The 27,675-nt window shown below is 41.0% G+C and overlaps 1 protein-coding gene across 2 annotated transcripts; it reads right to left on the bottom strand.

Annotated features, from left to right (window-relative positions):
- Positions 1-3,408: 3,408 nt before the first annotated feature.
- On the bottom strand, positions 3,409-27,599 carry LOC310988573 (deoxyribonuclease gamma-like). Of its 2 annotated transcripts, none has more exons than XM_083975224.1 (10): positions 27,548-27,599; positions 18,912-19,065; positions 18,707-18,795; positions 16,997-17,008; positions 12,838-12,927; positions 10,729-10,826; positions 10,471-10,583; positions 8,711-8,868; positions 5,926-6,022; positions 3,409-3,927 (listed from the first exon to the last, which is right to left on the bottom strand). In XM_083975224.1, the coding sequence occupies exons 2-10, from the start codon at positions 19,056-19,058 to the stop codon at positions 3,808-3,810; spliced, it is 924 nt and encodes a 307-aa protein (XP_083831350.1). In that variant the 5' UTR covers positions 19,059-19,065; positions 27,548-27,599; the 3' UTR covers positions 3,409-3,807. The 2 variants fall into 2 exon arrangements, with proteins under 2 accessions (XP_083831350.1, XP_083831351.1); XM_083975225.1 differs by having other exon boundaries at positions 27,485-27,569.
- Positions 27,600-27,675: the final 76 nt, after the last annotated feature.

Below are 27,675 nucleotides of genomic sequence, written 5' to 3' on the forward strand. Positions count from 1 at the left end.
CAAGTAGCCTAGGCTATTTCACTGTGACACACAAAGAAACAAGAAGGGAAAGAGGCAGGCTGGTCGTTCCATGAAATCGGTGCCTTTTGCCTCCCCAAGTAATCAGTCATATAATAAATTACGATAACAACAAATGAATATGTAATTTAAAAATATAACATTACCATGTCTTCTCTCCTTACTATAACATCAAATTAAAGTCAATTAGGCCTAAATATAATTTCAAATACTTAAAATTACTTTTCTGTTGATGAGGGTGAGGTTTAAATAAATAATAAATTAATTTATTCAACTCATTCATTCATTCATTCATTCAAAAAAAAAGGATTTTCAACTGTTACCATTATAATTAAAACTAACTATATATAGAAAATAATCTCAATAATCTCTAATTAGAAATATTGTAGCCTATATTGTAAAATTTATGTCGGTAACAGGGTTGACAAAATTAGGAAAACATTAAAACTGTAATAAAATATGAAATTCCACAGCCTGAGATGGCACAATATCATTTCTTGTCATTTTAAACTTTCTTTGATTGGTCTGGAGTGTTTGGTCTGAAACACGGGTCTGTCAGTCACTCTGCTCTGCTGTAAGCCGAGGAGAAAACTTCTTGTATACTTCCTTGTATCCTACAACCTTTATCCAATGAGGAGAGAGAACGGCATGAAGGGCTGTGTGTGCAGCCAAGGGATGCGCGTGAATGTGGTGACGTAGGGACGAGGACCAATAGATCCATGACGAGGGCGGGGACTGCTAACTCCATCGGCTGACAAAAAGTTAGCCAAAACGACCGGATCGCTTACTTCTGCTTTAAAAAATAGCAATTAAATATAGTTTAAAGTTTAACGTTTCAAAGTTGAAAAGGCACGATTTCATGGAATGACCCTGCGCCGAGCGGTTATGATCTAAAATCGGTAAGACAGAGAAGACATTAAGCACCTCTATTTCACTTGAGTGTGACTCATCTTTACAGAATAGACGATCTCTGCTATGAGGAACAAGCGCCTCTTCCTCGTTGGTGGAACGAGTTGTTGACAGGTGTGTACCTGCTGAGCTGCAGCAGCGCCGCAGGAGGACGGACAGACAGACAGACTGACTGATGAGGTCTGCTGCAGTACAAGTCACAACACTGCAGTGTAGAAATACTCACAAGTACAAGTAAAAGCACTAGTATTTTACTAGTAGTAAGTAAAAACATGAAAGTATCAGAATCGGGAATTAAAAGTAAAATACTTTTTTGTGAAGATCAATTTCAGAGTCTATATCAGAATAATGCATATTTCATTATTGTTAAAGGGATAGTTCAACATTTTGGCAAATTGGCCCATTGCCATAATCGCTATAGTCATAGCAGTAGGTTCGTTACCTTTAATTGTCGGTGCAAGCTATTTTTAGAACGGCGGAGCGGAGCAGCGAGCTGCTCAGGGCTATGCTGTGGAGGCTAAAGGAATTTCTTGGTTTCCCTCATCAAACTCATCAAATACACAACCCAACAACTCCAAAACGCTGTCGTGGACAAGTTGCGTAACGTTCCATTATTATCTCATAGCGTGGTGATTGTGCAGGTCACAACTTGTCCACGACAGCGTTTTGGAGTTTGGGGATTTTGTATTTGATGAGTTTGATGAGGGAAACCAAGAAATCCCGTGAGCCTCCGTAGCGTAGCTCTGAACAGCCTGCTGCTCTGCTCCACTGTTCTAAAAATAGCCTGCACCAACAAATAAAGGTAACAAACCTAGTACTGTTATGACTATAGCGATTATGGCAATGGAACTATCCCTTTAACACTAATCTGAATCTACAAGGTAACAAATAACTAATGCTATTATGTAACAATTATGTAATATAAACAATAACACAGAATTAGACATAAACAACCAGCATAAAAATATTCCTCCAAACTTCTTTTCTCATGCTATAAAAACATACTCTTCTCTCTGTAGATGTTTTCTAAACACATTAGTTTGAATGACTGATGGAATTATTATGATTGTTGTTAAAAACTATAAAAAGTGTTATATAATGTTGCTGCTGACAATAAATGTATCAATGCAAGGACAGGGAGTAACCCAGAGTGTGGGGATTTATGTTCAGCCAACCCAGGTTTTTTTCTCAGGTTATTATTATTGTATATTGACAGTTGTGTGGTTTGAAAATGTTTTACCACTGTGTCACATATACCGCTAAATCATTTGTGACGAATGAGCTGAACATGAAAAAGGGTGGATGTCGACACCTTGTGGTGAGTTTGTTATCCAGCAAGTAAAACCATCATAAGAACTGAGTTTGGCTTGATAATTAAGGTACATTTGGTTTGTCTTAAATTATTTGAGATATTCTGCATATTTTAAGATGTTTACTTCATAAAATGACATATTATTGTTCTTGGCTTCCCATATGGTACTTAGTGTATATGTTTTGTTTTTAGTAAAGATTTCATTGGTGTGTTGTGTTGAATGGTCCCACTCAGATCCAGTAATGAAGCTTTCTCTCTACAGTAAAAGTCAACAGCCTGCACCCAGCGACATCTTTACCATTTTAATTTCAACATACAAAAAAATGTACCGGACAATAAAAACACACACGATAAATGTCATATTTCAAATATTTACATCAGTTTCTGTACAGAGTCGAACAGACAGACACATGAAGCTGATGAAAAAGAGGAAACCAGGAAACACCAGATAAGAGAATTCATCAGCTAGAAAAAGAGCAGTTGTTTGTGTTGTATGTGTCCTCAGTGGCAGGACATACAGACTTCCACCAGAGTGACTGTTCTGGTGATGACAATACTGTCACTGTTGATGTTAAAGGATCACTCCGCTTTATTTAAACTCATGTTTTGACCATAAAAAAGTTGCTTCTTGACTTTGTAAACTGTAGTTCAGTTAAAAAACTAGTTTTTTCCTCTACATCTCAATCAGACGTGAGGCTGCAGGTTTCTGTTTGTCTGGACTGACATACATACATAATAGCTGAGTTTCTGTTAAACTAGAATAATCGCAGTAACACTTTATCTAAGTCCCCATTATTTGGCATTTTACAGCAGCTTCTATCAACACGGAATAGAAGTTGTATAACACATTATAATGTAGCTGTAAGTTGATCTAAGTGTTTATTATTGTATTTACAGCCTCATGTGGACACCTGCTGGCTGCTTCATCATCTGTTAGAAACACTTTATGAACCACGTTTCACTGCTTACGAACAATAAACAAAGGGGATTTAAAGCAAAGTGTTATAAAACATGATGTGTGAGTGTTAATCAGAACGAGTTTGATTTTTAGGCTTCAGTTTGCCTCCACGTGTGAGTCTGTGTGATGAAGATCAGACTGTCTGTATGGACTCCTTCACTTTGACTGATCTGTGTTTTACAGGGAACCAGAGGTGAGTTGTCGTAACACAACTAAACTAGATCCAGTAAAGTACGGACGGTGTTATGGTTTTAAATGACCCAGTTGTTTGAGAGAACTTAGAACGTGGGTTTATTTACACTGAAGTAATACACATGTTCTTTTGTGTGTGACGTGGCTCCACTGATTGTTTTACCTGAAGCTGAAGTTTGATTTTATAATCTGTAAAACCTGGAGACACCAAATAAACTGCAAAAATAAATACTTAAAAAAAACTCATGTGCCTTTGTATTGTACTTCTTGTTTTTGTTGTTTCTGGCTGAGTCAGCTTCACTTTGACCGTATAGACACATGAGCAGGTCACCTGACTGTTGAATGAATCTGTTAAACCCTGTGCAACCCTCCCTGATCCCTGTCGGCGCTCAGAGCGGACGACGTACAGGTGACGGGCTCACAGAGTGGACAGCAGGCACTGGAGGAGGAGGAGGAGGAGGAGGGGCGTGGCCTGGAGGAGGAGGGCCGAGCTCTTCAGCTTCACCTCCACAGGAAAGTGGTCGCTCACCTCCAGCACCTGGCAGACAGAAACAACAGAGCTCAGAGTCACCTAGTGTATATGAATATTAAAGGGATAGTTCACCCAAAATTCAAATTTCACTCATTATCTACTCACCCTCATGTGGACTAAGGGCTGGGAGAAGTTTCAGAGTCCTCCGTGCCTTCTCTGAGTTACAGCGGGGCTCCGTGCAGCACTGCATGTCCATATGACGGTTGCAAACGCCACTCACTTTTCTTCGTCCAAAAAGACACACCAAAAACCATCCAAATACCTCCATACTGCTCGTCTGTAATGTCCCTCTTGTATAGAAACCCCAACATGAGAAATTGTTCCGAAAAAAATAAAATAAGTCTATATTTTAAGCTTGTTTGTAGCGGAAGCTCCCAGCACTGCTCTTCCTGGTCCATCTAAATCTTGCGCGATTTGCATTGACACTGGTGCAAATTGACACCGAGATTTGGACGGAGCAACACTGGGAGCTTCCGCTACAAACAAGCTTAAAACATATACTTATTTAATTTTTTTCGGAACAATTTCTCATGTTGGGGCTTCAATACAAGAGGGACATTACAGACGAGCAGTATGGAGGTATTTGGATGTTTTTTGGTGTGTCTTTTTGTTACGAAGAAAAGTGAGCTCCGTTCGCTACCGTCATATGGACATGCAGTGCTGCACGGAGCCCCGCTGTAACTCAGAGAAGGCACGGAGGACTCTGAAACTTCTCCCAGCCCTTAGTCGACATGAGGGTGAGTAGATAATGAGTGAAATTTGAATTTTGGGTGAACTATCCCTTTAACAATATGGTAATATGTATGTTCATATTAGTTTAAATGGTTGTTATATTTGCATTTTGTCTGAATATAAAGTTTTTCTTCACTAACTTTAAAAGTCATGTACTGAGCTTTCAAAATTGGTGTTCAACCAGCTCCTTAGAAATAAATGTCCTAAAGACCAAGAACTTAGTCCTACAAAATAACAAATATAATGAAGCCGGTAATCATACATGGACATATGGTTGAGATGGTTGATGTTTTTAAATCTTTTCAAATCAATACAAAAAAGTTGTTTTAGAGGCAAATGCAGAGACTGCTTGCCGAAAAACTGCCCCCGACGGGAACGTGCATCAGTAGTTTTGCAGGAATTTACCTCGAAAACAACTCTGTCTCGTAACGTTCTGTTATTATCTCATAGTGTGGTGAATGTGCAGGTCACAACTTGTCCACCAGAGTGTTTTGGAGTTGTTGGGTTGTGTATTTGATGAGAGAAATCAAGAAATCCCATTAGCCTCCATAGCGTAGCTCTGAGCAGCTCGCGGCTCTGCTCCGCCGTTCTAAAAACAGCTTGCACCGACAATTAAAGGTAACAAACCTACTCCTAAAACTATAGGGATTACGGCAATGGGCCAATTTGCTCCTAAGACTATAGGAACTATTTCACTATCCCTTTAAATATAACATAACTGTTCAACACCGTGGTTTGCTTGGGTAGCATATGGTACAGTGGGTACAATGATTAACACTGTCCCCTCACAGCAGCAGGGTTCTGGGTTTGAACCCTGGGGTGTACAATTTGCATGTTCTTCTTGTTCTCTCCAGCTCCTCCCACAGTGCAAACACATGCAAATTAGCTTGACTGGCTACTCTGAACTTAAAATGTGAGTGTGTGACGTTGTTTGTCTCTTGTTGGCCCTGTGATAGACTGGTGAGTGTGTACCTGTGTGAGCTGGGACTGGCTCCAGTGACCCTGCATGAAGAAGAGGTAGAGCTACCAGATGGATGTTGCTGCTCTGTTCTCCTGTGTCTTTATCTATCCTTTTAATATTGCATTTTAATTCAGTATTATGTGTTTTATAGCCTGTGTTTCTGTATTGTTTTTTATTGTAATCTTCATTCTGTTTCCATGTTACTTTTACACTAAATGCCCTCTGTTGTCATCGTAGGCCTCTGTCATCTTGACACTGTGCATGTCCTTTAACACAGCAGCTGTGTGATGGAGGCAGACACACAAACACACCTTGGACCTGGTGAGTCGAAACTCTTGGGCAATGTTGTAGACCTTGGCAGACAGCGGACGGATTCCCTTCAGGAAACGTTCCCCGTATACGACGATCCTGACACACACACACACACACACACACACACACACACACACACACACACACACACACACACACACACACACACACACACACACACACACACACACACACACACACACACACACACACACACACACAAACAAACAAGAGCACAGATAAAAGCGGACAATTGCTGCTCAAAATTCATTCAGAATTATCACAAATATTTCCTTTATCCCATCAGTATTTCCTGCCTTGGCCATAACTCCCTTCACCGTTTAAAGGGATAAACAACATTTTTTTTTCGTGTCTTGCCTCACTCCCGAGTCCATGACAAGCAGATAGACACCATCCTTTCGACTGTGCGTGCAGTAACAAGGGAGATAGAGCCGTATCGCCCGTAATTAGCTTAGCTCAAACGCTGGAAGTGCATAGGTAGTGTTAGCCTGCCTCCACCTAAAGTCATCAGAGACACTCTTCAGCAACTCGGAACGGAAACCGGCGGGCCGATCTTTGTCTCAGAGCTGACAAAACTCTCCGGTAAGGCATCTTGAGCGGTAAAAATGCCGGTAACGGGACCAGATCGGTCAAAACGGAGGGTTCAAGCAAAGACGGTTTATTTTGGTTCAAGCTAGCTACATGGAGGGTAGGTTAGCTTCCTATTTCAAAGTAAAAGCACAAATTCTATCGTCATGGTTTTCTGTATGTAAAGGGCAACAGGTGTTTTATTTTGTGAAAGTAACCGGAAGTGCGTTGGTCACTCACAACAGCTAGCTTGAGTAGCGTCGAATTCGTCCAAACTAAATTGTAAACATCTGGGCCCGTATTCCTAAAGATTCTAAGAATCCTCTCAGAGAGCTCCTAACTTAACCTAAAAATTCCTAGCAAGGAGTCTTAGCTTAGGAGTGATTCCAGAACACTCTCAGAGAACTCTGAGCAAGGAGTGGACAGAAACTCCTATCTTAGTGAGGAGGTGTGGTTGACCCCCGTTGCTAGGTATGAGTCATCATTTCAAACGCTGTGATTGGTTGATCCCAAAAGTCAGATAAAGAGCACCCGCCCCATGTGTTGAGGCTATAGTCCTCACTGCAGGTGGCCTCCTGTCTCTCTCTCAACTGTTCTGTCAATTAAAGGCCAAAATGCCCAAAAAATATACTTTAAAAAAATAGCTAGATAAAAAATATACTTTTGGTGATAATGGGCAAAGGATGGACCCTCAAATCGATAAATTTAACCATGAAATCCAATCTTATGAAGACTGTGTAATTGTAAAAATTATTTCACATAACAGAAAATATCTGTTAAATGAATAGTAGGCTAAGCTATACTTTAAAATTATCCTACAAAATGTGTGAAAACTTGAACAGTATCCACATAGTGAAACTTAGATTTATTTGCTTATATTAATTACCATACTGGTAATTTTTGCACTTTCAACTTTCCAACTCAATTTGGTATTAACGAGGGTAAAATGGCTCAGCTTTCATCAGTGTCTGTGATTGCTGACCGGCCTATAAGAAGCAGTGTTGGTTGGCTTTGAACTCTACCACAAACCAGTGAACAGCAGTGGAGAAGAAAAGAACAAGGAAATCCAACTGGACAGAAGAACAGGAACAATCTGTAGTTTCATTAATTCACTGTCATCCAGTTTGGAGAATATCTCTCCTGCCTCTTCTGTCCACCATGTTGTCCTCTTCTTAGGGAACTCCTAAGCCACTTAAAAGTCCTCCTCCCTACTCTTAACAGATCCCACCTTAGGAGCTCTCTTAAGAGCTAGGATTCTTTAGGAATAGGCTTTTATCTTTACTAGGATCTACTCTTAACTTTTAGGGGAAATTCTAAGAAAACATCATGATTCTAAGAATTTTCTTAGAATTTGGCCACTAGGAGCAACTCTTTGCACTAAGAATCTTTAGGAATACGGGCCCTGGTATTTAGACAAATTAACGACACACTGCTGATCTAAACGGCTTCTCGCCTAAAAATGTTTGAAATGTCGATCAAGTGATATATTTACAGAGTTTAGAGCTTAAATGAAATCAGCTTCTGACTGCTGATTTCGGCTCGGGTAGGAGGCAGGCTAACACTACACACTTCCAGTGTTTGAGCTAAGCTAATTAACAACAAACATTTTTAGGCGAGAAGCCATTTAGATCAGCGGTGTGTCGTTAATTTGTCTAAATACCAGCTGTTATCAATTTAGTTTGGACGAATTCGGCGCTACTCAAGCTAGCCGTTGTGACCAACGCACTTCCAGTTACTTTCACAAAATAAAACACCTGTTGCCCTTTACATACAGAAAACCATGACGATAGAATTTGTGCTTTTACTTTGAAATAGGAAGCTAACCTACCCTCCATGTAGCTAGCTTGAACCAAAATAAACCGTCTTTGCTTGAACCCTCCGTTTTGACCGTTCTCGTCCCGTTACCGGCATTTTTACCGCTCAAGATGCCTTACCGGAGAGTTTTGTCAGTTCTGAGACGAAGATCAGTCCATTTAGAGTTGCTGAAGAGAGGACTTCAGGTGGAGGCAGGCTAACACTACCTATACACTTCCAGCGTTTGAGCTAAGCTAATTACGGGCGATACGGCTCTATCTCCCTTGTTACTGCACGCACAGTCGAAAGGATGGTGTCTATCTGCTGGTCATGGACTCGGGAGTGAGGCAAGACACGAACATTTTTTTTGGCGTATCCCTTTAATTACACACACACACCTACCTGTCATAAGCGCAGTTGGTGTCCTCGCTGACGGTCGTGTCCACTTTGTCTCTGATCAGCCAGGAGAAGCTCGTGTTGGTGAACAGTCGGATGCTTTTCCTGTTGGCTCGAGTCACATAGGCACAGGCGGCGTGGAAGTCTCCCAGGAACATCACATTCTACACACACAGCTCAAATATCACATTCACATACAGTAGCCTACACACACTACTAGTAAAGAAGCAACATGACCTGAAAACACTGGACCAGAGCTCCACCATGTGCTTTGACATGTTCATATAAAATATTTATTTTATTTAAAGGTACATTGTGTAAGTTCTCTTGTTATCTATTCACGAAAATCGATCGTCGGTAACAAACCAGATGTCATTTTAGTCACAGAAGTGGAGAGAAAGACGGTAAAACGTGGGTCAGGTCAACAATACGACATCGCCATGACAACATATTGTCACGTGTATTGTTTTGCCTCGTGCTGACGGACCACTTGTTTACATGAAGGCTTGTTTATGCCGTTACCTGCAGCAGCTGTCGTCCGTCTGCCGTCTAACCGATTTCACGTGAATGCAGCATGAAAAATACAGTACGACTGAGTTGCTTGCGATCTACAACCGCACCACTAGATGGGAGTAATTCTTACACAATGTACCTTTAATAAAAGAAGCATCTTTAATTAAACTTAATTAAGCTATTTTTTTTAACAGTCCAGGTTTAACAGCAATACAACACTTCCTCAGAATGAGTTTCCTGTGTGAAATGTTCCAGATCAGATGGTGTTAATTCATTTTAGGGTTAGGAAGTGAGGCCGGAGTGTCAGTAAACTTGTGGTTGTGAAGTTTAAACCCCCCCCCTTTAACAAACATTTAAGCACACATTACAAGACAGTTACACAGGCAGTTAGACATGTACAGAACCATATAGGACAAAGGGCTATCACAGAACAAACTAACAAACAAGCAGAGAACAGAGGGGTGGAACTGTGAAAAGGGGTGTTGAGTAGGCACATTGAATTTGTTGGGAATAAAAACAGAGATTAGAGAGGTTAACAAAAAGAAAAAGGAAGGGGCGAATGGAGTGACTTAGTGTTTGGAGGGATCAGCTCTGGACAAATTGTATGAAAGGGGACCACCAGGCATTATTGTAGTGGGTGATATTATCTTTTCCAGATTGGAGTGATCAGTTAGCAGCTTGTACCAATGTTTTAGTGATAGTTTTGTTCTGTCTTTCCAGTTGTGTAAAACTGTTTTTTTGGCCGTGGATGTTGTGAAGTTTAAATCTTGAGGTGGAGGGTTTAGTTTAGATGCTGTTCCACCATCCAACAACATACTAGATAAGAAGAGGATTATACAACAACTTCCTGTCCTATACATTTCTTTGCTGTTGTCTGCTGCTGTAAATGTCCCCACTGTGGGACAATTAAAGGATTATTTTATCTGATCTCTTATTATCTTTTAATATTATCATTATCATTATTAAGGGTTTTCTTGGAGTTCTTCCTCCGTGGATGTGAGGGTCTAAAGGCAGAGGATGTTGTTATGATGCTGATAAAGCCCTTTGAAACAAACCGTTTATAAAAAATAAGATGTACAAATAAATGTGCCTTGCCTAAAATTAGAGAGAGGTGCGATCTGAAGTGACGTAACTCAAACATTTAACATTTAGAAAGATCAAGAGATCACCAGTTTGGAAAAAAGTTGTAGACACTGACTGACACAATCTCTCCTAATCCAGTCGTTGAAAAAAAATAAATCCCACTCCCTCACCGTGTTGTTCCACTTCTTGCTGACTTGCTCGAAGACGTCGTAGAGTCGATCGATCTCCTGGACGGCCTTGCCGGGATCCGAGTGGAGAGGAACCAGGATGAACTTCTTGATGGCTGCAGGGCGGGCACAAGGGAAGACCAGGGAAGAAGGTTAAGAGGAAGAATGAAGAGAGGAGTGTTGTATTATATTAACCTCCTCCCAAAAACATCAATGATTTAAGGGGAAGCATTTTGTCTTTTGTGTTGTGTGTCCACTGACCGGTGTGTCTGCTTTGGAACTGGACAACGAACGGTGCTCTGAGGAAGGAGCCGCTGCTCTGGTACTGAAACTGGTCTGTCATGTTCACGGTCTCTGTCCTGTTTGGACCCCAGGGTGAAAAGAAAGGTGAGGGATGTTGCTTAAAATATTGCAAAAGAGTGTTTCATGTTTGACTTTATGCTTTTTTGGAGATCATTTCATCTTCCACTTGCTTCACCGTTCACATTAACACACATTTTGACCCCCAAACATTTGCATGCCACTGTATATGAACATATTAGTGGTGGTCTTTAGTCCAGTCCTGGACCCATCAACATGGTTTCTTGTTAACCATCAAACCCAATGAAAGATCAATACATCATGTCAGACTTTGATCAATTTTTTTTTTTATTATTAAAGGTCCAGTGTGTAATATTTGTCATGGTTTTAGGTGAAAATCTGAATATACTACCAATAAATATATTTGTATAAGTGTATAATCGCTATAAAATACAATCTGTTTGGTTTTCGTAGCCTTATAATTCTTCTTTTAAATCTACATACAGTATAGCAAGGGTCTTGCTGAGTAGTAACAGGAGACAGGTAAAATGGTTACTTTAGATCTTCACATCATGGCTCCATGCTCCTGAAATACTCCCAGTTGTACCAGTTGCGGTAAACAAGTTTTTTTGTCCTTTGAGACCACCGTCACTTTACCGATGGGAGGGGTGAGTGCGAGTGAGTGCTGCAATCTAGAATCTGAACGCTAGATATCACGGTTTTACCCTCATTTTACACACTGGACCTTTAATACAATATAAACCTTCCTTAGCTGTGACTTTGACAATGGTAAGTTTATTTGTCTTGTGCGCCTGTTAATGTCTGATAAGAGCAACAGTTTAAAAATACAACCTCATTTCCCTCCCTCATTTTATGTCACATCATACACAGAAGCAGAAGTGAGTAACCTAGCTGCCCTCTTTTGTTTGTTCATGTGTGATGCTGTTATGTGATGTGGAACTCTTCTTTATTTACACTACAGGAACGTTTCTTCAAGTTCTTCACTCTGTGAACTGTTACTGCTTCGTTTCTTTCCCTTTACCCCCATTTAAAAGGTACATTGTGTAGGAATTACTCCCATCTAGCATTGCGGTTGTATATTGCAAGCAACTCAATCGTATTTTTCATGCTGCATTCACATGAAATTGGGCAGACGGACGACAGCCGCTGCACATAATGGCATAAACAAGCCTCTATGTTAACCATAGACTGTAAATAGAATGGACGTAGCACCCGTGACATCACCCATTGGTTTGGGGGAGTCTGTTTTGTGATCCTACTACGGGCATTAGAACTGCGCCATCTTGGATTTTAGTGGGAGTCTACTTTCCATATTTGGAGAGGTGCGGCGGTTTGCCGGCGGAGAACCCGCCCACTGAACTCGAAGCAACCAATTACAATTAAATTAAATTACTACAAGCTCCCGCCCCGCTCTGCATCTGGCTCAGAGGTAGGTATAGCTCACCTGGTAGAGCAGCTAGCACTGTGAGCAGGGACTATATTCCAGTCTGGGATTGAATCCCAGTGAGCAGTTTTACGATAAACGTGCTGAATCGGTAATTGTACAATGTCCAGCTGTCAGCGAGCGGGGGGGCGGGGCAGCACAGTCTCCGCCCCCCCTCCAGAGGTGCATTGCTAATGAGCTGCTGGTGCTGTGCAGAAGAAGAGCCCTGGGAAATGGCACAGGTTTTGTGATTTTGGCTAAAAACTTCATAATCACAATTTAAAGACCACAGAGAATGTTTTAAAATAACCAAAAAGGGTCTCGGGAGGGGGACTTTAAGCTGTAAAGTCGGCTATTTTAACATGGGGGTCAATGGGGAGTTGCTCACTTCTGGTCCCAGCCCCCAGTGGCCGCCGGAGAACTGCAGCTTTTTGAACGCGGAAATGCAATTTTGCACTTCCTTTTCTGCTGATATGTCCTCTAACATCAGAAAAATGCCACAGGAACATGTGAAAAGCACGAAAAACACGATTTTCATGGGAGGGGGTCTTTAAGTATCAGTGTGACTGAGGCAGTAACTATGGAGACGAGCAGGTAGAGATATGAATGGGCGCTGTTTGTCTTACCTGTAGATGAAAACATACTGTTGCATATCGTCCTTAGACTTTCCCAGACCCGTACTGGACACTGTCTTGTAGTGGTAGTCCTCGTCATACCTCAACACAAAGACAGATAATCTCGTAAAAATGCAACACATTGATAAAGATTAAAAGTGTGGTTCTAAATGTCGTTGGTGTTGGGGCGCCAAGTGGCTGGTTAAGCAGGCGGCCCATGTGTTGAGGCTAAAGTCCTCGCTGCGGGCGACCGCGGTTCGAACCCTGCATCAGGCGGCCCTTTCCTGTATGTCATTCCCCCTCTCTCTGCCTCCCCATTTCCTGTCTTTCTCAGCTGTACTATCAAATAAAGGCATTTTAGCAATAGCTAAAAAAAATATACTTAAATGTCGTTGGTGTTTTAAAAAATCTATTTCTGATTGGTCACATTTAAAGGGATAGTTCACCCAAAATTCAAATTTCACTCATTATCTACTCACCCTCATGTCGACTAAGGGCTGTGAGAATTTTCAGCGGGGGGGTCCACGCAGCAGTATTTGTCCATAATGGTTGTCAATGGATACCAACTTTCTTCGTCCAAAAAGACACACCAAAAAACATCCAAATACCTCCATACTGCTCGTCTGTAATGTCCCTCTTGTATTGAAGCCCCAACATGAGAAATTGTTCCGCCGGTCAGTGCAAATCACGAGAGATTTGCACTGACACAGGAAGAGCAGTGAACCGAGACAGTGGGAGCTTCCGCTACAAACAAGCTTAAAATATAGATTTATTTAATTTGTTTCGGAACAATTTCTCATGTCGGGGCTTCAATACAAGAGGGACATTACAGACGAGCAGCATGGAGGTAGTTTTAGATGTTTTTTGGTGTGTCTTTTTGGACGAAGAAAGTTGGTATCCATTGACAACCATTATATGGACAAATACTGCTGCGCGGACCGCCCCGTAACTCAGAGAAGGAACGGAGGACTCTGAAACTTCTCACAGCTCTTAGTTGACATGAGGGTGAGTAGATGATGAGTGAAATTTGAATTTTGGGTGAACTATCCCTTTAATAGATGAGATAGATGTATTAGGCACAAGAGCATTTTATTGCTTAATAAGTAGTTTCACTTTTTATACATTGAGTGTAGACAGTTCTTATGTGCCTTTACTTACGTAGTATTTACATTTTATTTTTACTTTATTTACTTATTTTTCTGTACTTCTTCCACTACTCCTAGGAGTAAAGCTCCTAAGATAACTCCCTTATTAGTCTTCACCATTTTCCCCACACAGCCCCACCCATGCACAATGATCTGGATTTATACATTTTAATTGACAATACAATTTAGAAGTGGACATGAACCTTAACCCAAAAGGAAACAAATCCCACAAATCCTGAAAATCTCACATTTCCATTACGGTTAATCAACATTCAGTCAACTCTAATAACGAGAGTGGACCTGACACCAGCCACCACCACAGATTATGCATGAGGCAAACTAAAGGAAAAACCAGATTGTCTTAGTGAGGTGTTTTTCCACTAAATGTTACCAGAATAGCTCCCAAGCTTTTTTGGCAGAATGGATTCCTTCAGTTCGTGTGATTCACATCAGGAACACTTTGTGCCCTGTGGATAGGAGCGCTCTCAACCTGTCACCAAACTCATTTTTCAGGTTTTTCCTTTAGTCCTTCACCCTCTGTATGTTCCCTGTTAAATGTCAGAGAGAAAGCAGAGGCGAACAAAGCAAAGAAAACCCCTGATTTACTTGGGATTAAATTGGGCCATTCAGAAGGTCAAGCAAAAAGTGGCATAATTACAGCTACTCCTGATTATATTGATTAAGATTTTTGTGGAAAATGATCAATTTGATTAGCAATAGTGGAATGAGTACTGGCTGGGACAATACGATACATTGGATTAAACATTACTTGAATAGGAGTTGTTGAAAACTCTCCTCAAGTAAAAGAACATAAGAGTTGCCTAGAAGGAAAAACAGTCAGTTTCCAATGACTCTGGTCTAATTGGCTAATTTCACCTGAATGCGAAACTGCATCAAACTAAATCATCTCACTGAGATTAGGAATAAATGTCTGACTGTCCCAAAGGAAGTTGAATGCGGTGTCCCACAGGGCCCAATACTCGGCCCACTTCTCTTCTGTGAGCACATACTGCACGTGGATCTGTTTCAATAAATATGTCTTATTCATTCATTAATTGCTGCGCAAACAACACACATAAAATATGCAAACTTCACACCAAAATGTATTTATTTTGATTGGATTACTGCAAATAATTAATCATGCATTTTTCACTTTGAATTTAACTTTATCATCTGAAATGTACAGTATGTCTGTGAATTGTAGTGCTAACCAGGTCTTTATCATGCTGAATCAAGGAGTAGTTATTAGGATTTAGCATTTAGCCTGTTTCAAAATATAATATAATCCCAATTTAACCATTGGATGTAATGAGGTGTAACACTTTATTTTAGTAAGTCAGTCGATGGATTCCCAACAAGGACAATTTCAACAGGATACCCACCAGCCTCAGCTGACGTGTTTACGCAAATTGGCCTGTAATTTCTAACACCTGGGTCCGGATGCATAAAACTTTTGCGCAGGTTTTTGATTAAAACTGTGAGTATGCACAAAACAGGCAACATGCATAGCCTATGTATCCTTTAAATCAGAATTACAAAGGCCTGTGCATGTTTCCACTCTATAAATCTCATTCATAGGCTCATTCACAAGCCTAATTATTAATTAGCCATTATTAACCAAATAAAGTCTGCATTAAAACAGTGCATGTGCCACAGTTTGTCAGGCACAGAGAGGAAAGACAAGAAATGTAATGTGTAATGCACAGTGTAATTTCATCTATTATGAAACTGAGTTAAAAACATGCTTACACTTTAGCACAACCACTGCAAATTGTAATGCTAATTTTCTTCATTTATTGGAACAAGCGATGTCTTTAGTGGGCAACAAGACAGGCATCTAAAACTGTGATTATGAAGCAGTTGACTTGAGATAAGACACATTAAACACACAAGGATAACTATGATGTTTATGAATGCAAACTCAGTAAGCTCAGTGAAGTTGTTTATTTTATGCTAAATGATATGTCTTTGTGTGCAAATAATTTATGCATATGGCCCCAGGATGTGATTTACAATTGGCTGGGCTAAAAACATTATTCTAAGACAAAATGCTGGCCTGGCCCCATTCATATCAAACATTAAACAAAGATACTTATGGAAAACTCCACAACTAGCTTAATTGCAATGTTGTATCGTGATTCTCTGAATTCGGTGCACTTTGTGTCCCTCAGTTTTACCTCTGATTTTCAGATTTTCGAATAAAGTAACTTTTTTTTTCTTTGCATTTTAAGGCCATAAATTGATGGATCCATGTGTTTTTGGATTATGAAACACAAAACACAATACAAATCTTTAATAAATTCTTTATGGGTTGCTAAGAAGTAGATGGCAGCAAAATTTGTATGTCCTTGCTGACCCCAATCACTTTTTCATTGAATTTAAAACAAATCAAAATTGCAATTAACTTTTTTTTTGTTAATATAATAATATTCCTGACTACTTTACCCAAAACAATACAAAAATCTGAAAAAAATATCTAAAATATTTATGAAATAGCACTATTTTATTATGTCCCCTTTTGTTCAACCCCATAACAATATACCAAATCCCCCCTTTTTAAAAAGAATGGTTCTGTTCAACCTAACCCTAAAGGGTCATTGTTACAGGGTTGAAAGTTTTTTTTCAAAAATCAGACAAGCCAAAGTGCACCGAATTAAGAGAATCACAGGGTCCAAGGTTTAGTTGACAGAGGAGTTAAGGCAGAAGTTAACATGATAACATGACATGGTATTATTTTTTATCTTTTGATGACACCAAGCTACTAGTTTCCTTTATATTTGTGCTGAGCTAAGCTACTCGTATTCTATATTCCTGCTACGGACACACAGCGCTAAACATAAGTTCAACTTGAGACACATCAGACTGACATTTAGCTGACATGTCAATGTCACCTAAATGTCAATATCCAAAATAAAGTGTTACCTGTTACAGGCAATAGGATTAGTAAGGAGGGTAAATTAAGTGATTGATTGAGATGATTTGTTATGATTATATGATGTCACACATGTTCATAAAAGCCACTGTACCTGTCAGTTCCCCTGTTCAAGGTAGACAGCAGACACATAATGACCATATTGTATTAATACACACATGATGTGGTTACAGCAGTGTTGGTTTGAACTACAAATATTTCATGAGAACAAGATTTGGGTTAAAAATATCTTTATGATAATGTTGTTCTGATAGATTCACAGCTATCAGAGCTCAGGCTTCTCTCCCTGTCTGCAAGTCATACAAAGGGAGGAGTAAATAATGTATTTGTGATTATTAAAGTGATACGCCAACTTTTTTTTTCGTGTCTTGCCTCACTCCCGAGTCCATGACAAGCAGATAGACACCATCCTTTCGACTGTGCGTGCAGTAACAAGGGAGATAGAGCAATATTGCCCGTAATTAGCTTAGCTCAAATGCTGGAAGTGCATAGGTAGTGTGGGGTCATGCCTATGTTCCCACAGCCCTATGTTCCCTCAGCCCTATGTTCCCTCATTTCTAACTTTTATTGTCACTGAAAATTAGGCCCTATGTTCCCACAGCCCTTTGGTCCCACCATTGGTTGGGTTTAGGCAATGAAGAAAGGAGTTGGTTAAGTTTAGTAAAAAGACCAGGTAGAGGCTAGACAGGCCAGATGGGTAGAGTCCAGATAGGTAGAGAGAGTCCAGAGGGAACATAGGGCTGAGGGAACATAGGGCTGTGGGAACATAGGCACGCTCCCGGTAGTGTTAGAGCTGAAATCAGCAGTCAGAAGCTGATTTCATTTTAGCTCTAAACTCTGTAAATATATCACTTTATCAACATTTCAAACATTTTTAGACGAGAAAGTAGCCGTTTAGATCAGCAGTGTGTCGATTTGTCTAAATTGTCTAAATGTCTAAAACTAAATTTTGTTTGGACGAATTTGTCCCTACTCAAGCTAGCTGTTGTGACCAACGCACTTCTGGTTACTTTCACAAAATAAAACACCCGTTGCCCTTTACATACAGAAAACCATGATGATAGAATTTGTACTTTTACTTACGAGGGAAGCTAACCTACCCTTGATGTAGCTAGCTTGAACAAAATAAAGCGTCTTTGCTTGAACCCTCCGTTTTGACCGATCTCGTCCCGTTACCGGCATTTGACCGCTCAAGATACCTTACCGGAGAGTTTTGTCAGCTCCGAGACGAAAATCGGCCCGCCGGTTTCCGTTTAGAGTTGCTGAAGAGTTTCTCTGATGACTTTAGGTGGAGGCAGGCTAACACTACACACTTCCAGCGTTTGAGCTAAGCTAATTACGGACGATAAGGGCTCTCCCTCGTTACTGCACGCACAGTCGAAAGGATGGTGTCTATCTGCTTGTCATGGACTCGGGAGAGGGGCAAGACACGAAAAAAAATAAATGTTGGTGTATCCCTTTAAAATCATCTTTTAATCTCAGTGAAGAGTGATTATTAGAGATGCTGAGACTGAAAACCAGCAATTGAGATTTCTGACAACCTCACAATTAAATGCTTGTTTTATCAATGGTTTATGAAGCGTAAATAAAGTATTTATTTACCCTTAAAGCTACTTATTAGAAGGTGGCAACAGCTTTTTAATGACTTGTCCAGTCGTGGCCTTTAACCCCAGGATTTTTCAAGTTTCAAGTTAAATCTCTAGCCAAAACCTCCCAGTGTCAAAGCTTGTTCCTGCCTCCTGCAGACCAAGCACCAGCAGCAGTGGTTACAGTGTGTGTGGGTGTGAGAGCCTCTTCACTTTACCTGTTGAGAGACGTCAGCAGAGCCTTCATGGCCTTACCATCAGCATCCACCACATGCTGCAGGAGACAGATGTCACAGCGAGAGATCACCTGCACCAAGACAGACAGAGATTATTGTCACTGTAAAACCAAAAAGTTACATATTTTAGACTCTGCTTCAAGCTCCTACAGCATCAGAAAACTGTGTGTGTGTGTGTGTGTCCTACCCGTGTAAGAGTGTGTATCACTCTGTAGTTTGAAGCTTTCTCTTGGTTGAACTTCTGCACATTGTAGGAGCAGATCTTGAGGTCCGGTGCTGCGAGGGCGAGGGATGAGAACAGGAGAAGGAGGGGACAAGAAGAGCACCACCTCATGGCTGCACTGTGAACACAACAAAAGACACACGTCATTTAATTTCCAATATAAATAATGACATAATGTGGATCAAAAGTTACGAAACATCTTTCTTTTTGCGTGTTATTCACATTGCAGTGCCTCATTGTTTCCAACACAGTGCAAATAAACCGGAGATTTTTAGATCGAATCATGACCTACAACTAATAAGACTTTAAAAATCTGTAGTAAGACCTTGAGATCCAACCTGAACCACAGTGGAGAGAGGCCAGAAAAATACAGGTGTCTGCACACAGCACAGTGCACTTAGGTGTGCCTGAGCATACAATACTGTAGGTCAGCAGTTGTCAAAATGTAGTGACAAAGGAAAGTGTGTAATTTCCATATGTAGTTTTTATAAGATAAATGGGGGAAACAGTCTTTTTCTTGTCGATTAAAATAGTTCATTTTAATCTCAGATGGTAGATCAGGTAATGTGCAGTATGACTATAACACACAACCCTATGTCGAAAAACCCAAACTATTCCTTTAAATTCTACCACTGTGAGAATGGGGCTCTGGACCTCTGACAACACTGTCAATAAACACATTGGATTTGGGCTATGAACATCAGATGGATGGTACACAACTATAGGTTAGGTTAAAGGGATAGTTCAACATTTTGGCAAATTGGCCCATTGCCATAATCCCTATAGTTCTAGGAGTAGGTTCGTTACCTTTAATTGTTGGTGCAAGCTAATTTCAGAACGGCAGACTAGAGCCGTGAGCTGCTCAGAGCGAGTTGTTGGATTGTGTATTTGATGAGTTTGATGAAGGAAACCAAGAAATTCCTTGAGCCTCCGTAGCGTAGCTCTGAGCAGCTCGCGGCTCTGCTCCACCGCACTGTCAATTAAAGGTAACAAACCTACTCCTCGGATATAGGAATTATGGCAATGGGCCAGTTTTGCCAAAATGTTGAACTATCCTTTTAAACTTTATTCATCCCCGAAGGAAAATTAATTTGTCACTGCAGCATAATAAAAAAGACACAGGACATTATGAATAATATCCTGGACTATATAAAATTGTACAAGATACATAATACATAAAAAATACTTTAAAAATACTGTGCTCTCTGCTTGCTGGATAAAAAAAAAAGACTAACAGTGCTCTATGGTAGACAAAAATGATAAAAGCAGTTTTAAAGGGATAGTAGCATTTTTTTTAAGTGGGGTTGTATGATCTACAAATAGCCCCTAAGTACTTTAATTGCAGTAGAAGACTCTCTGCACTCCTCCCGTTAGCAACGCCAGCCCATAGCCCTGCCCAGAGATTTACAACATACATTGTTGTGAATGGACCCAAAGAAACAGCCTATTTTCGCAGCCTAAAAGAGGTTTTACCTGGAAAAAAAATACACAGTTCCATTGTTTGCTATAATGTAATTTTTTCCAGCCCCTCAAAGTGCAGGAAAGACGCAGTTTTTATTTGGAGCTAACCAACTGCTGATCGGCGGGCGCTAAACCTGGGAACTGTGGGTTTTTTTTCAGGTAAAACCTCTTTTAGGCCGCGAAAATAGGCCGTTTCTTTGGGTCCATTCACAACACTGTATGTTGTAAACCTCTGGGCAGGGCTATGGGCTGGCGTTGCTAACGGGAGGAGTGTAGAGAGTCTTCTACTGCAATTAAAGTAGTTAGGAGCTATTTGTAGATCATACAACCCCCAAAAATGCTACTATCCCTTTAAAGTGCTACAGCTGATAACGACGGAACAACAGCGTCCACAACACCACATTACAGACTATCTAGGACTGTTAAAAAGTCTGACTTCCATCGGGATAAAACCCCTTCACAAACGCTCTGTTGTGTGTTTTACATGACACAACATAATGCATCAACACAATGACACCATCAGTTGGTTTTCCCAGTGTTTACAACCCTGCACACAAACAGGAATTGTCAAGATGGCGGAAACACTCAGAGGGGACTGATTAAATCTGTTCTACTTCAGAGAGACTGTGGGTGACAGGAGACATTTTTTACAAGAGAAACAAAGTGAGCAGGAACGGCAGCCAGGAGGAGGAGGAGGAGGAGGAGGAGGAGGAGGAGGAGGAGGGGAATGTTAAACATCGGCTGCAGGGGAGGAGACCAACGCAACTCAAGCGTCTTTGTACTTCAACTGCAGGAAATCTGCTGAGTCTGATTTTAAATATTAACTTAGTCCTTGAAAGACTAAGTTGAAAAGAAATGCACAATGACAAGTGAATGCAGAAGTTATGAATGAGTGGTTGAGCGGTTTGACTGGTTGGATGAGGGAGGGGGAGCGTGTTCAGACCTGAGGTACTGCAGGCTAAAGATAGAAGGAGACAGCCTGTTGTTTACTACGACCCCAAACCTGCAAACACAACAATCAATACAATGGATTTTTTCAACCTGTTTGAATGGTAATCAAAACAAATATATACACAGCGATTGGTATGCTTGTAGTGTGTAGAAATGTCAAATTTGTCTGACAGTTGGAGTTGACAATCCCTGTCTATAAAGTCTAAAGCCTCTGTGTTTCTCATTGCCAACAGATGACTTGTTGTGCAGAACCAAACCAGCACCGGATGTTTCGACTGACAAGTTCTGTTTGTGTGTCAAAGCCTCATGCGTCTGGTTCTTGCTGCGCCACAGAGCTGCACTGCTGCTGGATCACAATAAACCACATTCTGTGCTTCAGTCACACGACGCTTCAAACAGCAGCAGAGGAGCTGGAACTGGAGATTGTAAATGGAATGCAGCTGTTGCTCGCGACAGGAAGAAACACCTACATCTGAACCCGGACTCAGACACCCGAGGACATCAGCAACTGAAGCTTTTAAAAGGGATAGTTCAACATTTTGGCAAATTGGCCCATTGCCATAATCCCTACAGTCATAGCAGTAGGTTCGTTACCTTTGATTGTCGGTGCAAGCTATTTTTAGAACGGTGGAGCAGAGCCGTGAGCTGCTCAGAGCTACGCTACGGAGGCTAATGGGATTTCTTGGTTTCCCTCATCAAACTCATCAAATACACAATCCAACAACTCCACAACGCTCTGGTGGACAAGTTGAAAAACTGTCCCTTTAGAGTTTAAAAAAAATAATCTTTATAATTGAAAAAATAACATTTAAAGGCAACGCACCTCAGCTGTTTTGTATGAATTTACCTCGGAAACGATCTCATAACGTTCCATTATCATCTCATAGTGTGGTGAATGTGCAGGTCACAACTTGTCCACCAGAGCGTTTTGGTGTTTTTTTTGGAGTTGTTGGATTGTGTATTTGATGAGTTTGATCAACTCACCAACCGTTTTTTTCCTAACCTTTGGAACACAAAGAGACACACTCCCCTGGGAGCGTAGAGAACGTGTGGGCACATACACATTAATTAAATCACTCAAGTACAAAGGTGCCAAGCCGTTTAGGATTTTAAATGTTAGTAATCAATAGATGTAACAAAGGCGTGAATAAGGATCTCGGCATCTTTCATTGACAGAATTTGTCTGATCTTGGCTATATTTCGTAGGTGAAGAAATGCTACACGTGTCACCATATGAAAATCAAATGAAAGGGACTGATCCAGGAAAACACCGAGATTCTTTACTCTATCTGTGGAATGTATGATATCGCTGTCGAAGGATAGATAGAAATTATCAAACTGTTGTCTGTAAGTCGGGGGTCCAATAGCTATCATCTCAGTTTTAGCTGAGTTTAGTAGCAGGAAGTTGGTTGATAGCCAAGACTTCACTGCACAGAGACAGACAGGCTATGAGTTTGTCACAGTCTGACCTTCTTCCTGCAACCACTGGCATAAAAATTTGGACATCGTCGGCATAACAATGAAAGACAATCCCAAAAGAACGTAGAATCTGACTGAGTGGTGCTAAGTACAATGAAAATAGTAATGGCCCCAGGACGGAGCCCTGTGGAACCCCATGGCTAACAGGACAAGGATCAGAAAAAACATTGTTATAAAGAACACGTTGAGATCTCCCTGACAGATAAGATGTCAGCCATGCAAGTACCTGACCAGAGATGCCAAAGTAATTTTTCAGCCTGTCCAATAGTATGCAGTGATCCACAGTATCGAACGCAGCGCTAAGATCTAATAATAGAAAAACCGATGTTGAACCTGAGTCCATGGCTAATAGTAGGTCGTTAACAACTTTTGTGAGAGCAGTTTCGGTGGAATGATTGGCACGGAAAGCAGACTGTAATGGTTCAAATAATTCATTTGATGACCAAAAATGTATAAACTGGATTGAAACCACTTTCTCCAAGATTTTTGATAAAAAAGGCTAAGTTCGAGATGGGTCTGTAATTTGCTATGGAGTTACTGTCAAGGTGTGGTTTCTTTAACAAAGGTTTGACCACAGCAGCCTTAAAGCATGCAGGAAAAACCCCTGTAGAGAGGGAGAGGTTAAGGATGGATAATATATAGAGACCTAATGTTGACCAGAGTTCCTTAACAACCCATGCTGGCAGAGGGTCAAGAGAACAGGTAGTACTTCTTGCAGCCATAACAATATAGGTAAGCACAGCCAACGAGATCTGCTCAAACGTACAGAAGCCTTGTTCAGGAAAACAATGGCAATGGACCAATTTGCCAACATGTTGAACTATCCCTTTAAGTCAAAGTGTCACATAAGTCAAACCTCTTGACCTCCACCTGTGTGTGGGACACAGCGACTGTGGGACTTTTTTTAGTCCAATCACGATTGAGCAAACGACATGTTGGAACAGTGGTGCTCTTAGTTGATCCAGTTGTTGTTGTTTTTAAGTGGTCAGGTTAGTTACCACACAGACAGACAGTCAGTTGGTCTTTCTGTCCAGCAGTGAGTCAGCTGTGTGTGTGTGTGTGTGTGTGTGTGTGTGTGTGTGTGTGTGTGTGTGTGTGTGTGTGTGTGTGTGTGTGTGTGTGTGTGTGTGTGTGTGTGTGTGTGTGTGTGTCAGCCTCTCTGGGCCCCTCCCAGGTCTGGAGGTAGAACGACCGGTAGAGTGACTCTGTAACACACCCTCATGCAGCAGTGTGACACTGGCTCACCTCATTATGTAAACCAGAATAAGACACAAACTCACTGCTGCTCAGGTTAAAATCCGACAGGTTGGACACAATTACAGAAACACGTGTCCAACTCATGTGATGTGCGTCTGTAGTTGTGGTTTTGTGGTGGTGTTTTGTTTGACTGCACTGGATTCAGAAGCTCTGTGTGGTGGTAAACATCATTTTAGTGCAACAGGCTGAGCCACCTGTCATTACAACACAGTGAACTCCCAGGAATTACACTCGTCCCAACTGCCACATGGTGAAGTCTCTATAGGAAGGCCCTCTGAGTCAGGTCTGCATGTTCTCCTCACACACAGCCTATGGCTCCTGTGTGTGTGTGTGTGTGTGTGTGTGTGTGTGTGTGTGTGTGTGTGTGTGTGTGTGTGTAGGCCGGCTTATCTGCTGACTCTAGGTTGCCTGCAGGTGTGAATGTGAGTTTGTTTGTAACTGATACTGGTCATCTGTCCAGGGTGTAGCCTACCCAGCCCTTTGCCCAGTGTCATGTGATGGGATTGACTTAAAATACTTAAAGGATAATTACCGTTTTTTACATTCTGGACCTTATTTCTAGCATAAAATACGACCATTTACTCACCCAGATAACTTTGGTGTCATTACAAGTCGTTCTGATGAAATTAGCTCCAGCTGAGAGCTGCGTATATCTGTATAATGTGAGAACACGGGGCAGCAGAATGCAGCCTCTAAATAACACATTATCTGCTGCGAAACTCATTAATTTCACCAATATTTTGTGATCATACGCTGGTGCTATTCCCCTCTGAGTCCGGGGTTAGCTGTTATCAACATCCGGGGTCTGTAGGTTGACCTACTGACCTCTGACCTGGATGATGAGTAAATGATCATATTTTATGCCAGAAATAAGGTCCAGAAGGTAATTATCCTTTAAAATATGTGCTTCCTCAACATTAGACAACCTTTGTTGTCACGGTTACAAAATAGAAAGCTAGTTTAAAACTATTTTCCTAAGTCATACCCAATCACCAACCACACACCTCCTCCAGTTACTACTAGGATGGGTCCTGAAGTCCAGGACTGGACCAGAGACTAGTCCTGGCCCAGCGGCAGAACCACCCAAATGAATACATTTCTTTGGATGTTTCAGCTCCGTGTACTTCGAGGGAACAGAAACTGGAACCGAAATGGTCCGTCTACTACTCGGCTATCCGTTTTTGGTTGGAAAATGAACCGTTTACCGTTTTTTATTTTTCATTTTGTATTATCAAAGAAAAAACGGGAAACGGTTCATTTTCCGTTTTGTTCCAAAACCAAAAACGGATAGCCACGAAGTAAACGCAACGTTTCGGTTCCAGTTTTTGCTTCCTGATTTTCGTTTTTCGGCCAAGAATTTGTATTTCAGTGCATCCCTACTATTTATATTGTAGCGTTGGTTCCCCCTTACCCTCACACCTGAAGCTCTAGGCCTGCCTCATTTTAGTTCAGGGTCCAAATTCAGCACAATTTGATTTCTAAATTTTTCCTTTTCAGTGTTTCCCATACATTCATTTATTCGTGGCGGGCCGCCATAAGTAAATAATAATATTATATCCACCTCGAATAGATTTTTCTGCTTTTGGCTCGACCAACGAAATATCTTTCCGTTCATTCATCTCCGCATAGCGCTCTCTCTCCGCTATTGTCGTTCACACACACAGGCAAGCGCGCATGCATGACAGTAGCGCGCGGTAAAAGGAAAACTTGTACGGCCCGATCACATCGCCATCGTTCTTCTACACCACTGAGCTCCATGTACACACACACACACACACGCGCGCGCGCGCGCGCGTCACTTAACACCACAACTACATCACTCTATTTTCACCTTTTTACGTGGCAAAAAAGTGTAGCTATGGGCCATAGTTACATCTTACAGGTTAAGTGTACAGCTTATGTAAGAATGAACTAATGCATGATTAATGAAAAAAAATGAAGAAAAGATCTGGTCGATGAGAGAGTGATAAAAACAACAGCTGAGTGGAAGAGTTCTCAACGTGGTGCTGAAGCTGCAGGGAGGAGGATAAAAAGACCTTGTAGTAAAACCATTGGACTCCTCTGCTGCACTCTGTTTTAATTATGTGTTATTTGATTGTGTCCTCACCCTGAATTGCACGTTATATGTATATGAATATGTATAAACCTCTCAGAAACTCCAACAATGTCAACCCATAAGAAAATAAATAAAATGAAGTACTTCCCTGCTTGCTATGCTACAGATGGAAGAACTAGGGTTGGAGATGTTTTTTGATTTCCTTACACTCATTTACCAAATGTCTGTTACATCTGTCATATGAGTAATAAGAGAATAACACAACACCAAATGTGCTGATACACCTGCTGTGTTGTGTGTTCTTTTAAAGTCCTGTGTGCTCAAGACACAACAAAGCCACTGAGGTCAGTATCTAAGGTCAATTGGACACAAACAAACAAACCATAGCATCATTCAATAACCATCAACTGATATATTTTGTTACAGTTAATAACTTCTCTGGCATTAAATGATGATCATGTTTGTGAATCAAATCTGTTTCTGTGTTTGGTTTGGTTTTGTGTAGCTCTGAATGTGTCAGTTGTTCAGGTCAAAGTCACTCATTAAAGTTAAAGTAAAGTTAATGGTTGACAGCTCTCTTCACTTCACCCTGATCTGGTGGATGTTTGACATCACAGTGAGTCTTCAAGCCTCAACTTCTCCTTAAATCAACCATAGGTTATTTTCCAAAGTCTACAACACTCACGTATTTTGCATATTCTGCAGGTATTCTACCGATCCATGCAGGTTATTCTCATACTGAATTCTGTCTAAAGCTGCCACAGCACAGGAAATCCTCAGCTCTATTTGCATCCGTTTCAAAAATGTCTCCTAAAAAATTTGAGATCTTGATGGTGAGAATCTAAATCTTTGGAGATTTTAAACAAAGCTTCTTAAACTGTGCCGGACTCGTCCAGTTTTAGTTCAATTTGAAACCCAACTAACTCTAATTTTGAATATTTTAGCAGTGGCCTATTAGAGATTCTGAAGTTTGATGTGTTTGACTGAATTTTGCAAGTTAACACATCTTGAATGTTTCCATTTATCTAAATAGCACAGTCATGAAAAACATAGGGGTTGATTTGACTGAAATTAACAGTTTGGAAACAAGATTGTGAAATTTCTATTTGTTACCAGAAGAAGCTGTAAGAAGAAAATAAAACCCTACAATAAAAAGTAGGCTACTACACACAAACACACACGTAAAGGAATGCGACACACTAACACAGCATACACACCTTAATCTGGTGACACACACCACACGACCAGGCTTCAAAACCTCTTCATCAAACTTTTAACCTCTCACACTTCTAACATACACACACACAGGTATGCACTGAGCAGATGCAACAACCTGTACCAGGTCCGGTCCCGGTCCGGGTCCAGAGTCCTGGTCCTGGTGCTGCTGGGTTCTTACCTGTCCAGGTGAGTCGCAGGTCGACCGTGTGTGTTCCAGCGTTGAGTGTGTTGTTGCGTGGAGGAGCAGGGTGGAGGCTCCAGACCTTTAAGCCCCGCCCACTCTGCACCATCTTCCTGTTTCTGTCA

Source organism: Trachurus trachurus (genome assembly GCF_905171665.1).
Source record: "Trachurus trachurus genome assembly, chromosome: 7".
NCBI lineage: Eukaryota > Metazoa > Chordata > Actinopteri > Carangiformes > Carangidae > Trachurus > Trachurus trachurus.

Excerpts from the sequence above, each read along its gene's own strand:
- LOC310988573 (XM_083975224.1), bottom strand. The coding sequence starts at position 19,058 with ATGAGGTGGTGCTCTTCTTGTCCCCTCCTTCTCCTGTTCTCATCCCTC. Across the intron at positions 18,796-18,911 it reads TGATACACACTCTTACACGG|GTGATCTCTCGCTGTGACAT; the intron begins GTAGGACACACA and ends GTCTTGGTGCAG. Across the intron at positions 10,827-12,837 it reads CAGTATGTTTTCATCTACAG|GACAGAGACCGTGAACATGA; the intron begins GTAAGACAAACA and ends GGGTCCAAACAG.